The sequence below is a fragment of the Onychomys torridus genome, chromosome 13 (genome assembly GCF_903995425.1).
Source record: "Onychomys torridus chromosome 13, mOncTor1.1, whole genome shotgun sequence".
Taxonomy (NCBI): Eukaryota; Metazoa; Chordata; class Mammalia; order Rodentia; family Cricetidae; genus Onychomys; species Onychomys torridus.
The window spans coordinates 35,862,672-35,880,565 of record NC_050455.1 but is presented as its reverse complement, the minus strand read 5'-3'; the positions used below and the strand labels follow the sequence as shown (position 1 = coordinate 35,880,565).

The 17,894-nt window shown below is 43.0% G+C and overlaps 1 protein-coding gene across 2 annotated transcripts in view; it reads right to left on the bottom strand.

Annotated features, from left to right (window-relative positions):
- The window catches only part of Commd10 (COMM domain containing 10), a 124,892-nt gene extending 107,586 nt beyond the window's left edge, over positions 1 to 17,306 (bottom strand). The window contains exons 1-4 of one of the 2 annotated variants that reach the window (XM_036205299.1): positions 17,223 to 17,305; positions 15,488 to 15,578; positions 12,920 to 13,030; positions 10,414 to 10,569 (exon numbers count right to left, since the gene is read on the bottom strand). In XM_036205299.1, the coding sequence (XP_036061192.1) occupies positions 10,414 to 10,569; positions 12,920 to 13,030; positions 15,488 to 15,578; positions 17,223 to 17,263 (399 nt within the window). In that variant the 5' untranslated portion in view covers positions 17,264 to 17,305. Of the gene's footprint in view, positions 1 to 10,413; positions 10,570 to 12,919; positions 13,031 to 15,487; positions 15,579 to 17,222 lie in introns of both variants that reach the window. The other variant, XM_036205300.1, reaches the window with a different exon arrangement.
- Between the last annotated feature and the right edge of the window lie 588 nt (positions 17,307 to 17,894).

Here is a 17,894-nt window from a genome sequence, read left to right as displayed (position 1 = left end):
AGGCAAGTAAAAATAAAAAAAACTTGGGTTGTGTTATGGGATGACAGAGAGGACAAATGAGAATAATCAGAAGTTCTGCAATAAATGATTCCTTTACAAATCTAATAGGGGGACAAGGAAGCAGGCACTCAAAAAGAAATGACTGCATTTTAGATGGGGATCAAATTTCAGAAGATCTAGCCATATCACAAAATAGTTGCTTCACTTGAAAGTTCACTATAAGAAAACAATGCTAAAATAGAACGCTTCCTTAGTGAATGCACTGATGTTTGTGAGAATAGGAAAAAATGTACCAAGTACTAAAAGTTGAAAAGTTACAACTACAGTCTAAGCTGAATGACTCATAATCAGAGTATATCACAGCTGCTAATAAAAAGAACATCAGGGGTTGAGAAGCTAATGAATGAAGTGAAGCTAATGAAGGATGTGTTTCATGAAACATCTATGTTCTTGACTCCTTTGAACAGTAGCATTTTGGTGAACAAATAAGCTTGCCAGAAATATTGGGTTAATAAAAACCTATCAGAAACATCAGCACTGTTAAAAGAACCCACGGAAAATATAGCTTTAAAAAATTAAAGGGAGAAATTGTCTGAGAGTTTGGTGATGAGTATGGAACAGAGGAACATCAGCTCTAATGAAAAGTTGAAAAGAAACAGAATTCAGAGCCACACCGCTTTTGCCTGACTAGCAGTGGATCAATGCATGATAGGGACAGTGCCTAATAGCTGCACAAGGAGTTTTGCTAAGAGCTTTATGGGCAGCTCAATACAGTAATTTCACCTTCATCCTGAGGCAAGGATTTTCAGTAGAGAAAACCGAAAGTCCTGCTGTAACAGAAATGTTTGTCTGAACTGTAGTACAGGGGAGCTGCAATAAGTTGGGTAAAGGGACAGCCCCTAGTTAGAAACCATCTGCCACTGAACACATCTCTGCCAGTTCTGAAATCGCTGAGAGAGCTCAGCAGGAAGGTGAATTTGGGGGACTGGCATTGTCCCAAGAGTGTTACAGGCCCCAAGCGACAAGTGTTACAACCTCATAGCTACAGCACTCACTAAATCCCAGGGGTTGAGGGAGAGCCATTGACAAATTAGGCTCTTGTTTCTAACCCTCAAGAGAACTTTCAGAATGACAGCAAAGCTGACTATAAACTTTGGACTTTACTATAAACTCTGAACTTTAGAAATGATTTGTGTACTTCTTGTCTTGCTAATAATAAAGCTAAGTAATCTCTTTTAGATATCAGTTAAGAAATCTCTTCTAAGCCAGGCGGTGGTGGCACATACCTTTAATATCAGCACTTGGGAGGCAGAGCCAGGCGGATCTCTGTGAGTTCGAGGCCAGTCTACAAAGAGAGATCCAGGACAGGAACCAAAACTACATGGAGAAACCCTATCTTGAAAAACAAAAACAAAAACAAAAAAACAAAACAAAAAAAAAAACCAAAAAAAAAACAAAACAAAAAAAACAAAGGGGTGGGGGAATCTCTTCTAAATGTTAAGAAATCTCTTGTAGATACTTTCTAGTGTAAGTAAGTTCTGTTAAGAGATAGTTCTTCTATAGATATGTGCTAACGTTTCTAAAATAGTTTCCTTATGAATATAAATTTATATAGTTTCCTTATGATTATATGCTTGTAGGAAGTATAATTAAGTATATGTTGAATGTGAGTTTGTGAAAAGTGTAAATTTTGAGTGTAAGTCTGTTTAATGTAAGCTTGCAGAAAGTGTAAATATGTATAATGACAATAGTTCAGTTAAGAGAGTTGTAAATATATAATGTTTATACTAAAATCATGTTGCTGTTAATGAACCAGAGTTTGGTAAAAGTTAAGGGAATCTTTAAGTTTGATGTAATTTATCTGAAGCAATTTGCATCAAGAGTTTATTGATTTTAAAAGGGCTTGGCATAGCTAAGGCTATTATAGACATCTTAAGACCCACTCCAAAAAAGATATGCCATCTCTATCATCCTCTACTCCTATACTGAGAGCTGTGGCAGCTATAGAGATCACTATGGATGGTCATGAGCTCAACAGGAACCTGGGCCAGAGCTGAGTTAAGCTCTGTACCCCTCCTGCCAGAGGCTGAGAGTCAATGACAGGCAACTTTCTTCCTGATAGCTTCCAGCCTAAGACAGAGTATGCTTGATGGAAAACCTATCTCCATGATGGGTAAAGGAAGAAATAATCGGAAAACGACCTAAGACAGACCTCAGTCTATCTGATGGGGCCTAAGGAGCTCTTTAAAAAATTAAGAAGAGAGTCCTGTGGGAGCCCACAAAGGTTTTCTAGTGAGAGCTGAGCTTGCTTTACACAGCAGGGCTACATTAGGGATTGGCTTAACCACTTGCATGGTCACCAGGTGTTTGGGATGGTCTGCAATTGGCCATGCTGGGGGAGGTCTTCTGCTCCATCCCTTGGCATTCCTTTAACAGATCTTTAGTAGAGAAAGAAGGGGCTGGTGTGTTTTGACCCAGGCCCTCCCAAGGCTATCCTATGTTTCTAACTGTCTCTCCCCTCTATACTTCTATCTATATATTCCTCACTTCTCCCTGCTTAAGAGTGCCCTGAAAGAAAAAGTGGGGGCAGGCCCTCCACAATAACCATAGATTTGTAATGTTGTTCTTAACCTTGGCCAAAGAAACAGTGGGCAGTAGTCAATGCAGACTCATAACTGGTCAAAATGCTAATAAGAGACTGAGTGCTCATCCATACATGGGACATTAGTATCAACTCCCCCATCCCAAGGTCCAGGAACATGACAGAGGATGAGCAGAAAGGATGTAAGAGCCAGAGAACAGCAGGAGTGCTGTGCAATGTCCTTTGGATATGACATGGCAATTGCACACATGAATTCATATCAGCTGTGCTTTCCTGCACAAGGCCTACAGAAAAGCAAGCCAGCAAAACTCCAGCATAGATGAGAAAGTGGCTCACAGGCCCCATCCCTAGCTGAGGAGCTGTTGGTAGCTGATGGCTGGTATAAGAGGAAGAGCCACTTTTCTCTGGGGATGTGGCCATTGGAAAGTTGCCTATGTGGATGGCTCCATACCCATACAGGTAGCCTTAACTGGACTCGGTACGGATTTTTGCTGTCATTTTGTTTGGGTGTTTTGTTTTTTGTTTTTTCTTTAATTGAAGGACATGAAGTTGGAAAGAGGCCATGTTGGGGACAGTCTCAGGGGACCAAGAGAGAGAGGAAAGGGGTAGCTAAGATCAAAATGCACTAGTACATAATTCTCAAAGAATAAATAAAATTATTCTAAACAAAGACAGGTATTTAACAATCAAATACATGATTTGCTTGTTATGTTTAATACAATAAACCTTGTAGTGGCCTACAGGGAATTATTTTAATGTTTAGAAATATTATTGTCTTAAGGAGTAATGTCTTGGCCATCCATTTTTAAATGTATGTTTTGTAAGAACCTGCATGAGGATAATAAAATTTCACCAAGTAAACACAGTGACTGTCTATTTTGAGTAATTCTGTATGTAAATGGTGAAATGAAGAACAGGAAGCTGTGCCTGACAGGAGAAAAATCACATTGAGCACACTGTAAACATTCAAAACAGAAAAGAGTTTTATTTAGACTTAAAATCTCCCCAACAGATAATGCCTCTTAAGAAGACAGATCAATGTGCAAGCTACTTTAGAAGGGCTAATGACTGGCCTTCCATACATTTTTCATTACCTTACTTTTTAAAGGTATTTTAGAAACAAAATACAAAAACACAATTTAGGAACAGTGCCTCTAAAAAGGTCTCAGAAACGAAAGCTATTATTGCCAAAAATACTCGACAAAACAGTTTTCACTTTTAATATGGCTCAAATGTATTAAGGGATTCCAAATCAAATTTAATGAATAAAGTTAAAAATCATATTTATTTTCTGTGGTCTGTAACATAGTAAGTGTTACGACCACATAGGCATTATGATAAATGCTTGCAAAGCCCTGCTGACAGTCGGCTCTGATAAGGCAGAAGAACACAAAGCCGATATGCAGCACTAACATCTCAGTCTCCAAGAGATTAAGACAGTGTTTCTGAAAAGTAAGGAGACAGAATTGAAAATTCCTTTCAGTCGAGCATTAGAAAAAGTGGTGATGGTGGCTTTTCAGGCCTCTCTTCTACTTACCAGATCTAAATAGTAAAGACATAAAGAGGTGGTTTCCTACTATGCCTTTCAACTACTTTACAACTTATCTTTGACAAAGAGACCAAACACACACAATGGAAAAATGCATTCTCCTGGTCAAATGGTGCTAGAAACCAGCTATGCATAAGAACACAAAACCAGGCTCTTCCGTCATATGAAAAAAATTAATTTTAAATAAATTAGATACTTAAACACTAGGCACAATGAATGCTACAGGGGAGAAGCTCTTTGGCAGTGCTCTGGCTGGTGGCTTTTAGGACATGAAACCAAAAGCAAAGGCCACAGACAAAAAAGCAAATATGGTTGTGCTAAACTCAAAGTCCTTGAACAGCAAGGTGCAAAAAAGGAAAACGCACCCTGCAAAACAGAAGAAGATCCACATACCATATTATCTGATAAGGGTCTAGTGCTCAAAACATAAAAGAATCCAAACAAAGAGGAGCAAGAAAGCAATCCAGTTTTTAAAATGGGTAAAGATAGGCTGGAGACATGACTAGGCAATTCAGAGCACTTGCTGCTTTTCTAGAAGTCAGATGCTCACAACCACCTATCATTCCAGCTGCAGGAAACTAATATGCCCTCTTGTGGCCCCCTCAGGCATCAGTACTCAAGTGCATAGATAGATACACACACACACACACACACACACACACACACACACACACACACACACAAATTGAAAAATAATAAAGTACCCGAGTAGGTGTTTTTTTAAAACAGAGACTACCAACAGGCATGGCAAAGGTGCCCAAAGTCACACTTCAGGAACACACCAATCCCCGCCAGAGTGGGATGTCCTCTCTGCATGGTAGTAAGGCTGTTATCACAACAACAACAACAACAACAACAACAAGAGGGACTAGAGCGGCTGCTCAATGGCTAGGAGCACTAGCTGCTCTTCAAGAGGACCCCAGTTGGATTCCTAGCACCCACAATCATCCATAACTCCAGTCCAAGGGGATCTGACATGCTCTTCTGGACTCCCATGAACACCAAACATGCAAGTAGTGCACACACAGACACACATGCAGGGAAAACACCCCAAAACATAAAATAAATAATTAAAATTTTGAATTAAAAAAGAGCTGACAAGAGTACAGACAGAAAGGGACCCCTGGACACTGTCGATGGAAATGATATTTGGTACATCTATTGCTGAAAACGGCAAGCGAGTTCCTCCAAACACTGAAAACTGCCACTTATAGATTCTGGAAACACTGTCGTCAGCTGTGGAGCCACTACTGAATCCATCAACCTACAGTGGACAGATCCAAGCTCATGGTCACACAGCCAGCCCTGGAGAAACTCAGTGGTCACAAATCCAAGTGAACAGGTGTGTACACAAGGACAAGCTCTGCAGGGAAGGCAGCAGTGTCTGTGGGCTGCAGGGAGGCAGGAGAGGACGCAGCCAAAAGTGGTCACTATGCATTTATATATGTGTACATATATAAAACTGTCAAAAACAAATTTAATTAAGACAAAAAAGATTGAAAATAGAACTACCACATGACCCAGGAACCCCTTGCTAAGTATATATCCAAAAGAAATGAAACTGGCATCTTGAAGACACCTGCACATTCATGACCATTGCAGAACCGTTCACAACAGCCAAGACACATTAACACCCTAAGTGTCTGTCAATGGATGAATGACCAAGAAGACATAGCTACATATTCACAATGGTTGCTATTCTGTCATATGTATCTTTTATATATCTGATAGCTTGAGGACTGAAGAGAAAGCTCAGTGGTTCAGTGCCCTGGACCTACATGAAGGCTCAAACTTAACCATACCTCATGTTCCAGGGAATCCAATACCCTCCTCTGTCCTCTACTGGCACCAGGTACACACATGGTACACATACATACATACAGGAGGCAATTTCTTCAGTCCTTCAACTTGATTCTTTTAGAGACCGTTTTACTATATTACTACACTGTCCTGGCTTTCCTCAAACTTGTGACCCTTCCTTCTCTCTTAAGACTCCCGAGATTCTGGGATAATAGACATATGCCACAATAACCAGCCCTTAAGTTTCTTTCTTCCGTTTTTCCTATTTCATGTGACAACTTCGTACTCCTAAGCGGCATCTGAACCTATCATTACTATCTCCAAAGGCAGCTGTCCAGGAGACACTGAGAACTACCTCCCGGGTAGAGCCTGTAAACAAGTGAGCAGTGCAGACCCGTGCTAGATGCTGGGAAGCAGACCCTCAACACAAGAAAAACACAAGCAAAATCAGACTAATATGAGGAAGATTTTCTAAATGGAGATGTTTTAAAGAAAAAAGAATTTCAGGGAAACAAAATGAAAAACTGAAGTCTGCACGGGAGGTGGGAAAACAAAGAAACGGAAATAATGAAAAGCAAGGCAAAGTACAAGGACAATCAGACATGGAAGGCAGACTCAGACAGAAACAACACGGAACATTTCCTGGAGATGGAGAGGTAGCATTTAGTGATAGACAGTGTTTTCTCCCCCGACTGTCGATCAAGTGAGACAAGAACTTAAGGACTAAGAGGGCTGGGGAGATGGCTCAGTCAATAAAGTGACTGCTCTGCAAGCGTGCAGACCTGAGTTCAGATCCCCAGCATCCATGGAACCTCGACACCGGCATGACAGATTCAGGCTGATGCAAGGTCACTGGCCATCCTAGTCTAGTGGAGTCAGTGAGCTCCAGGTCCTACAGAGAAAGTCTGTCTCAAAAAACAAAATGGGGTGGGGGGAGGGAGATGAAGGGAAACACCCACCATGGCCTCTAGCACTCACACACACACACAGACACTCATGAAAACACACATATATGTGATATAGATAAAAAGGGAGAGTTGTACAGATGGGGGGCTCTCTGTTGCAAATATGCATGTAAAAATAATTACAAAAAATGAGTTTGAAAATAATTGAAAGAAATCTGTTTTTTAAAGTTCTTATCCCTAATTAGTAAATTACCGGAGTCACAGGGCAGTTGAAATAGAAAGATCAAGGCATAGAGAGCTTGCTTGCACTCCTTGGGTTCAATCTCCACTATCACAAAAAAAAAAAAAAGTATTTTTAAAGAGTTATTCTATTTCTATTTTCAGTATCTAACAATAAGCAATGGGAACCCATATTCAAAAATAGCATCATTTATAACAACTTTAAAAACAAAGTAAAATACTGAGCTAAAAAATAACAAAATATGCACAGGATCTGTGACAAAAATAAAGAACATTGAAATAAAAAAATTTATTCCTCTACAAATTCATCATTAAATCAAACATAATCTTAGTCAATATGCCAGCAGGACTTCTTGTAGAAAGCTGATTTTTCAAAATTTTCAAATTTATATATATAAGAGCAAGAAACTAGAATACCCCAAAGGGGAACAAAGCCATAGAGCTTGGACTAATTTTTTTTAATTGTATGTGTGCATACATGAGTACCACATGTATGCAGGGGCCTACATGGGTCAGCAGAGGGATCTGGTCCCAGTTACAGGTTTCTGTGAGCCACCCAATATGGCTGCTAAAAACAGAACTTGGGGCCTTTGAAAGAGCTGCAAACCGTCTTAACTAAGAGCAATTTCTCCAGCCCCACTCAGAGTCCCCACTAATTTTTTTTGGGGGGGGGGGCATTGAGATAAGATCTCCATATATAGCACTGGCTTTCCTGAAACTCACTATGTAGATCAGGCTGGCCTCAAACTCACAGAGATCCCACTGCCTCTGCCTCCTGAGTGCTGTGATTAAAGGTGTGCGCCACCATGCTTGGCCCTCTTACAATAAAGCTCCAGTAATTAAGACAGATATCTGACACAAAGCCAGACAAACAGATCGAAGAGTCAGAGAACTCAGAAAAAGACAAACACATGAAACGATTTTTACAGAGAGCAGAAGCAATTTGGAGATAAAAGGATAATAACTATAGAAATGATGCTGGCATGCAGTGCAACAGAGACAGAAAAGCGTGGCCTGGGCCTGCACCTTGCACCTTAACCAAAAGTAGTTCAAAATGGATCTCAGGCGTACATGAAAAACACCAACGTTGTACAAAACATTGACAAGGAACAGAAGAGGAAACATCTGTAATACTACCTCGTCTATAAACTCTCAGGCACAAAACTGAGCATGGGGTCAAGACCAGCCCAAGTGATACACAGAGACTCAACATAATTAAAGCTTTGGCTGTGTGGGACACACCGCCATGGAAGAGAGAAAGACAGCTGCAGACCAGCAGAAACACTGTCCCATCACCAATGTCACAGAGATCTAGAACTGGAATTCACGTCCCAAGTGAAGGGAACGCAGGCAAGCACCTCTCTATGTTAAACCTGAGAAAGTACCTTTCTGTAGGGCGTATGCCTACATACAACTAGGTGGTATTCCTGGAACACAATGCGATCTACATCTCTGTCTTCTCTCAGATGGAGCACAGTTAGGCAAAATATCCAGACACTTTACCACAGAATACACATGCATGACGGGTCCATAAAAAGCTGCCAAAACTGTGTGTTAGAGACACAAGACAGCACCATAAACTTAACGCAGTGGTTTTAAGAAAAACAAGGAAAAGAAAACCAACTGCAGCAATACGAAGTGCTGCAGAGTCTGAAACCGCTGCCCCAGCACATTCCTGGGAATGCAGAACAATGCTCATCCTTCACAGCCACTCCTGGACAGCGGAGCACCTCAGATGTACCATAAATCCGTGGAAAAAATCTTTAGCAGACTATCAGCAAACCAAACCAGTGGTATATCCAAAAGATGACACAGGAGATTTACCCCAGGAACGCCAAACTGTCTGCACATCAGAAAACTCATTTCATACAAAGTGTGAGTAGGAAAAGGCAAAATCTGCCCAATGGTCCCCAACTCTGTGAGGTTAGGCTCGAGGAGAGCCTCAAGACACAGCAAACTTTACGGCTCTCCCAGGGTTTGGTTTATGGGAGTTGACAGATGCTAAGTCAGTACCTATCACACGCATGGGGTTCTGCTCAGCACTAACGCAGATGCACAAAAGGCAAGCAAGAATATGACTGGGTAAATGTTAAAAGCAAGCCTCACCTGGGAACACAAGAATCACCGCCAAGGAGACTATCTCATTCCCATTCTTAAATTACCAACATTAAATCATGTGGTAACAAATATGTGAATATGTAGAAAAACTTAAACAGGAATATGTAGCTGGAAGTTTCTCTGGTCTCACCCTGTTGCGCGAATCCTAAATGGTCTTATAATAAAATCCCGCTGCCAATATTAGGGTAAATGATGAAAGATCAGAGAGACAAAAGAACAAGTCACTAGAGAAACTTCTCACCACTACGGAGTCCTCAAGCCAGAAGGGAGGCGAGATCCGATCTCCACAAATCCTCTGACTGAAAAGCCTCTGAGTCCTCAGCCAAAAGGCTCTAGTTCCTGTCTCCTCACCCAGCCATCTCACTTCCTTCCTACTGCTGGGATTAATGGTGTGTGTGCTTCCCAAATACTGGTAGCAAAGGCATGAGATCTCAAGTGCTGGGATTAAAGGCATGTGTGCTTCCCAGTACTGAGATTAAAGGTGTGTGCCACCACTGCCTGGCTCTGTTTCTCTCCTAGACTGAATCAATCTCAGGTAGTCTAGGGTGGCTTTGAACTCACAGAGATCTAGATGGATCTCTGCCTCCCGAGTTCTAGGATTAAAGGTGTGTGCCACCACTGCCTGGTCTCAAGGTTTAATCTAGTGGCTGGCTCTGTCCTCTGGTCCTCAGATAAGCTTTATTTGATACATAATGTATCACCACATGGCCTGGCCCCTTGGTCTGGACAAATCTCTCCCACCTGTGGTCCCATAGATGCTTATAAAATAATCACTCAGAGGTTTAATATTAATTACAAACTGTACGGCCTATGGCTCAGGGTTCTTGCTAGCTAGCTCTTATAACTCAACTCATTTATATTAAATCTATGTATTGTCAAATGTTCTGTGGCTTTATCTGTGTCCCATAACATGTTGCTCCTTGGACGGAGGGCTGGTATCTTCCCCGACTCTGCCCCTCTTCTCTCGGTATCTCTGCTTGGATTTCCCACTTGCCTCTAAGCTGCCTTGCCATAGGCCAAAGCTGCTTTATTTATTGGCCAATGGGAGCAACACATATAATCACAGCGTACAGAAAGACATCCCACAGCAGGAATATTTAACTTTTTGCCTCACTTTACCTCTTACCAAAATATTATCATTTTTAAGACTAGCTGCTATAATTTTTTTGAAAAATATGTTGGGACAGCATGTCATATACCTTGTGAGGGCCCAGAATCCTCTGCCTGAACTTCTCGACCGTTTCTTGACCCATAGCCGACCAAGCGTTGGCGAATGCTTCTGCTTTGTCTTGTGTGAGATGAATATTCTCCAACTGCTGCTGCAGGGCTGCTGGCTTCACATTATGGTACACTGCCTGTCAAAGCAGGGAAAGCAAACACATCCTCAGGCTCATGAAAAGTCCTCGAGCGATAAGCAATACCAAAGTATTTAAAGTAAGTTGAATTGTGTGTGTGTGCACGAGTGTGTGTGTACATGTGTGTGCGTGCGCACGCTGGGAATAGGTGCACATGAGTGCAAGTTCAGAGCCTGTGGAGGCCAGAGGCACTGGGTCCCTGGAGCTGGAGCCACGGTGCTTTTAGGCAGCCTGAAGCAGATGCTGGAAACTGAATTTGGGTCCCCTGCAAAAGCAGCTAAGTGCTCCTAATTGCTGAGCCATCTCTCCAGCCCCAGCATTAAAACAATTTAAATCAAAAAGATCCCATGGCCCTCTTGCAGGCATTTTCAACAGTTCTATTAATAACAACATACAAAACAAAGAGCTAAAAGTCATGGTAAGTAGGCCTAACTTGCTCAGGCTAAGTGTTTTGTTTTGCTTGTGGTTTAAGTAACACTAAAATTACTTAGTAAAGTTTTATTTCATTTATCTCACTTAATTATTTAAAGTTTACAATGGCCTCAGCAAATAGACTTTTCCCAAGGAGTCCTCAAAACTACCTTTATCTACCAACCAAAGTTACACATAATGAAAGAAAATTCTACAATTATTTTTAGAATATCTGTTCTGTTCCATACATAAACTGAGAACAATGTCCCCACGAACCCCATCCTGCGCTGTTCTGTTTAACTACATTCTTTTTCTACTGAAGGGTTACCAAACTTAAGAACCAGTCATGATGATGATCCAGGTTAAGGTTGGACTATGAAGTGTCCCTCACAGGTTCAGTTGGTTGAGCACAAATACCAGATGTGGCACTCACTCTCTTTGGAAGATGTAGAGCCTGTTAACGGATGTCCCCAGTGCCCCAGTCACGAGCCACTCCCGCCTCCATGATTTCCCAGATGGATCATATCCCTCGAAACCCCATCCACCAAAATAAACCTCCCTACTCTAAGTCATGTATTTGGTCCCAATAAGAACAAACGAGAGAGGAAAGTGGTATGCGGAGCGGGGCTACTGCTGTGATAAACCTGACCATGGGGTTCACAGGCCTGTGTCATAGTATGTGGGAGGATTACAGGTGAACGAGCTTGGAGCCGCAGTCTGGAAAAGCTCCAGAATGCTGCAGGGAGCCCCTGATGTTGGAAATGCACATAGGAAAGACGATGCTCAAGAGGTTCAGAGAGGAGCAGGGACTCCACCAGAAATCGAACTAGAAGTTATTCAGGTCACAGTCTGACAAGCCATGTGGCTACACGCTACATGTGCCCTGAAATTTGAGGGCTGAGGCTAAATTAAAAAATAATGGACTGGGGGATAAATTTAAGAGCACTAGCTGCTCTTCCAGAAGACATGGGCTCAGTTCCCAGCACCCCCATGGCAGCTCACAATTGTCTGTAACTCTAGTTCCACACCCTCTTCTGGACTCTTGAGGGTATGGGACATGCACATGGTGCACAGACATATACACAGACAAAACACCCATAAACATAAAATAAAATAAAAAATAATGGATGAATACGTTTGGTGAAGGAAATTTCAGGGCAGAATACAGTCTGTGGCATGGTTACTGCTCACTGCCTTTAGCCAGGTTTTTTAAGAAAAACTAGAAAGGGAGAAAACATGAAAAAAAAAAGCACCTGGAACACAGAATTAAGGATGGCACAGGTACGGTGGATGCAGACAGAGTGGCTCTAATTGCTACATTACAGACTAATGAGATTCGGGAGAAACCTGGCACTTTACACTTTGCACTGGGACCATAGGAATGATGCCCTGGAACAAGATGCCACCCACTGAAGGCATAAAACTGAAAACCATTCATCTGAGAGAAGAGAGAAAAAACACACAGTGCCTAAACAGAGGCAGCTCCAGGACACAGTGAAGTAACAGGACGTGACCAGGAACGAAAAGGATGGAAGAGGTTTGAGAAGAAAAGGTAGAGAATGGGAATTGCGTAGTAAAAGAATTACACTATTTTTTTCTATAGCCTCCTATAGCGTGCTACCCAATCACCTGTTCGACTTCTTCAATGAAAAGTGTTCATTTTTCCAACTATACCAAGAAACAGTGAGTTAAAATCAGATGAAGGCCCAATTCACATGGTTAAATATTTACTGCTACTACTATCTCGTATTTATTTTTGCAGAATGAAGTGCTATGGAAAGAAGCCATGCATTCAAAAATGTTTCAGTATACTGAAACTCTTGATCAAAACATCCTGATGGTTCCCAACTTACATAGCTATATAAAAATATAGAAAGCCGCAGGTATATTAAAGTTATGAGAATATGCAGTGAATAGGAAATGGAGGCCATAAAAATACCTGTTCCAAAACGAAGGACATTGTTTCCAGAACCAGGTGAAGTTCTTGCTTCTCCAGAGAGAAGGCAGCCTGAAGCTTTCCTTCCTCTTCCTCACTGAAGGTGCTCTCGGCCTACGGACACACAAGCAGTCAGCCCAGAGCCTGCATGCAGAGGGACTCACTCACAGGAAGAGAGGACCTAAGGGGAAGGCCAAGTCCACGATGAAAGCAAACTACTGTGCTTGTAATCGGAACTACGACCCACATTCTAGACAGCTAAGTGGGATGAAACGGACTTCTTGGGGTGACGTAACTGATTGCCGGGAATCTGAGAAATGGATGGCTTTTCTGCTTTAATTTTAGACCACCTCAGACATCTGCACTCTATGTTTCTGATATCTGGTCTTCCTAATTGTTTCATTTCATCTCCTAATCAGCAGTCACTCCTTGAAACTGCTGACTTCCTCCAGCACAGCAGCACCTCCATCCCCCACTCCACCTTCCATAGTCTGTTTTGCGGTTTCTAGTGTTCTGGTCAGGAACCTAGACAGCCGGCTCTGCAGACGGAAGCATACAGCAGTTACGTCAATAGGTTTCATGTGGGGACCTAAAATCTCCATGATGGGGTGGGTCCAACACAGAGGGTTTTTAATTAGATGAGTTGTAACCACTAATTAAGGCCACAGGCCACAAATACCTGTTTCTAAGTTCTCCGTTACGGAAGTTTGTGTGACTCTCTCAGTTTTTCCCACGCAGACTGCTCGTGTGTAAGACGAGACATACCACAGACTGTTCCTGCTGCTGCTATTCCTCCTGCCTCACCAGCTACATCACAGATTTACTATAGGCACGGATTTAGAGTCCCTGTGTTGGTTCTGCATTTCTCGATGAAAGAAAAGAATTAACTCCGAATGAATGCATCGAGTGCCAACTGTATAGTTAGTAACATACTGATAGGGGAGGAAGGCACGACTCTCCAGGCTGTAGGTAGAAAGACTGATGAAGTTTAGGGATTTGGTTGTCTTTTCAGAAATGAGTGCTATGGTGAACTGAGAATCAACCAAACATTCTCGAAGCACAGAGAAGAGACTAGCACATTGCCTGAGAGTGAGATCACAAAATTCTTCAAAGGTGGTGTTCTCTCAGTGAAGCAGGGAACAAGGGCATTTGGAAGCAAGGAGAGGAATGCATACACAAGGTTGAAAAAGGCCCTAGAACACAGTAATAAAGGTGCACTGTCCGGTGTGATTGCAAAGTAGGGAGAACATACAATCTTCTAATGAATCTCACACACAGTGTTAAGGCTCTTGAAGTATTCTCCGGGTGGTAAGGGACAGCTACTGTTTAGAAACATTACTGGAATGGTATTATTAGGAATCAATCAAGGGCTGGAAAAATGGCTCCGTGGATAAGAGAGCTTGCTGCTCTTGCAAAAGACCCATGTTCAGTTCCCAGCACCCACATAATGAGGTTCACAGTCATCTCTATCTCCAGGGGATCCAATGCCCTCTCTGGCCTCCAAAACATATGCGTCCAAAACATATGCGGTGCACATATGTGTGTGTGTGTGTGTGTGTGTGTGTGTGTGTGTGTGTGTGTGTAGCAAAACACTCATATATAAATTTTTTAAAAAAGATTAAAATCAGGAGGATTATGAGTAACAACCAGTGCGAAGCCAGGAAACAGTAAGAATCTGAAATAAAACTATGTGGAGATTTTGGATTTGAGAGACAATTCAGAGTGAGTAGGCTATGGATCTGGAGCTGTCTCCTGCCAATAAAGAGTTTTGATTTAACTGAATGTTGGTGCCTACAAACGTGCAGAACATTTAGCAAGTGCTCCATAGATATGGTCAATGCAATTGTATAACCCAATAAAGAATATAAGTTGAACTGGTTACCAAATAACTTAATTACCAAGCATCCACATGGCCAAGCCAACTGTACGTTTGAAATAAAAGCAAAGAGAAAAATCAGAGATTAAATACTGTGTGAGAAGAAATACTGACTGAATTATTTTTAAGATGTAGTGATTATTTGTATGTGTGTCCACAGTGCCTATGTGAGCAGCCTATATGCACCATGTGCATGCAGGAGCCCAAGAAAGCCAGAAGAAGGTATGGATGCCTGGAACTGGACTTACAGATGGCTCTGAGCCACTGAGTGGGTGCTGGGAACCGAACACAAGTCCTCTGTGAGAACAGTCCATGCTCTTGACCACTGAGCCATCCCTCCAGCCCTGGGCTGAACCATCTTTACCAGGTAGAAGGACATTAGCCTTTTCCTAAAGCATGTTCCACAGAACATTATATACTGAGATAAAACAATTACAAAGTCGAATCTTCACGCTTAAATATATAACCCAAACATTAGTATTCGAAATAGTCTAGAAAGCTCCATTTTTTAAAGTTAATTATGTAATACAAAGTTTCCCAAACTTTTGACCAGAGAACATTATCAAATCTTCCACAGATATAGAGTTCCCAGGAACACACTGAAGAACAAGATTTCCCACAATTTTCCAGATAATAGCACCAAGCTTCAGGGGAATCAGAGGGGTCACAAGCCACAGGAATACAGAAATGCAAACCTTCAGGTGGAGCTTTTGGAGAATTCGGATAAGAAGGCGTGGGAATCTTCCAGCATCTATTGCGTTTATCAGCGGTACTGCCTTCTTCATGCTAAATAATTTTGTAAACAAAGTTCCAAAGTAAGTTTCAAAAGGTATTTGCCATTGCTGCCGATACATTTTTATTTCATCAACTCTAGTAGCTATGTCTTCTTAGTGAAATAAAATGAAATGAGTGACAGTCAGGTAAACACTCTGAGCATTTCCAAAAAGACGCCTCTCCCCAAAAGCATTCCTGTTGAAAAGCTTGACAATTTTCTCTTCCCACACAAATTACTTGGGGAGGTAATTAGCAGTGGGGGATGCATGCTACCACTTAATCCAAAATAGAACTCGAAAGGAGTATGAAGAAGAAGACAGCAAATTAGGGGATTAGGCCAAATCCATAAAGGATAACAATGCCAAAAAACGGTGGGGGAGGGGAAAGATAATACATTCAAAACTATTTAGAATGAGTTACTTTACAACCTGTGTCGCTTGTAATAACCAATTTCAAATTGTGTGGTAAGCACAACTGCGAACACCCCGACTATGCCTTCATAGTGTGTGTTCTCGTTACCCCAGGACAAGAGTCTGAAGAAAAGAAGTGGCTTGTCAGATCCAGTGACGGAAGAAAAAATTTTAAAATACCAACTGTCTTCTTCCCAATGCAGCAGTGTTGTGTTCAACCTTCAGTATGTTTACCTCCATTCATGAGTATTTCTTCTGCCTCCACAAACCGGGTCACTTTTTGCTGAAATAATTTTGTTTTAAGGGGGGAAATCTGAGCAGGATGCGGTGGGGCGACCAACAGTGCCAGCTTGTTGGGTATGAGGCCAGTACCGGCAACATAGTAAGAACCATTCCGCCAAATAAAATCTTTAAAATGGGTTTTGCATCGCCACCAGAGGTGGCCAGTCTTACCTAACACACCGAAAAAACTAAAAACTACATAAAATGAAAACATTATTAATGGTGCCAAGACGGGCAAAATATGTCACTAATGCCTCAACTGACCCTGGTTTCAAGGGGCTATTAACTCGTGTTATTTGTTAATCACGCCACAGTACTAGCGTGAGCCTTTCTCACCATCATCAGGTCTGAAATAACTAAAAACACAGAGTAGTTTCCCAAGAAACTGAACAGAATTCAGGTGGCATCTAGTAACTTCTACTACCTGCGCTACAAAGTCCCTCAAGTCAGTATTTCCAGGACAGGCCAGGGCGGCCAGATCCCCCTACAAACTCGAAGCAGAAGAACCACGCTGCTCCTACCCCTCCCTCCCCGAACACCCACCCACGCTCTCCTCCACGCCCCGCCCACGCTCTCCTCCACACCCCGCCCACACTCGCCTCCACGCCCCGCCCATGCTCTCCTCCACGCCCCGCCCACGCTCTCCTCCACGCCGCGCCCACGCTCCCCTCCACGCCCCGCCCACTCCTCCACGCCCCGCCCATACTCTCCTCCACGCCCCGCCCACGCCCCCTCCACACCCCGCCCACCCTCCTCCACGCCCCGCCCACGCTCTCCTCCACACCCCGCCCACCCTCCTCCACGCCCCGCCCACGCTCTACTCCAAGCCCCGACAATTCCCTCCGCGTTCCGCTCGGGCTCCCGCCCCGGGTCGACCGCACCATAGCAGCAGGCGGTGGCGACACCCCAGCTTCCGCCCCAACAGGTCACCGCCGCGTGGCGGAGCGCTCGGCCTGACTGCTACCTGGGGCTCTCGGGCAAGATCAGCGCCGCGGACGCCGCCATCCTCGAAGCTTCCTCGCCCGCGCGACCGTCAGCTGTGCACAGCCCAGCCAATGACGGCGAGCCTGACGGAAGCCCGGAAGGGCCAAGTCGCGCCGGCCCGGGACGTTTGCGCTATCGGGCTGCAGCGAGCAGAATTCCAGGAGGCTTGTGCGTGGTCCAGAAAGGGAAAGGAAGATCACAGTCATCATTTCTACCACTCTGACCATTTTGGAATCCGGGCTGTACATGTGTATTTATTTTTATTTATATATCTGCATTCCTGGCTAGGCGTATGTGTATATGTGTGCATTTTATGCACGTGTATACGTGACTGTGCACTCACATTTACTACATGTAGCATTTACCTTTTTGTTTGTTTGTTTGTTTCAGTTTTAGTGGCGGGTTTAAGCAAGCTCCGAGGCGTCTACGGATGAAGAAATGGGCCAAGGAGCATCCCCTGTCAGGAGAGATTTTGCTACCAACTCTGTTTATTGACCCTCCTGTGTCTGCATCCCCAGAGTTCTCTGAAGAGCACAGTTCTGGTCCAGTTCCTTCTACAGTAGATTCATTGAGTACCTGCGGTATACCAAGCATTGAGTTAGGCACTGGAGATGCAAACAGACAAATACGTTTCGTCAGCAATTAAAATGGA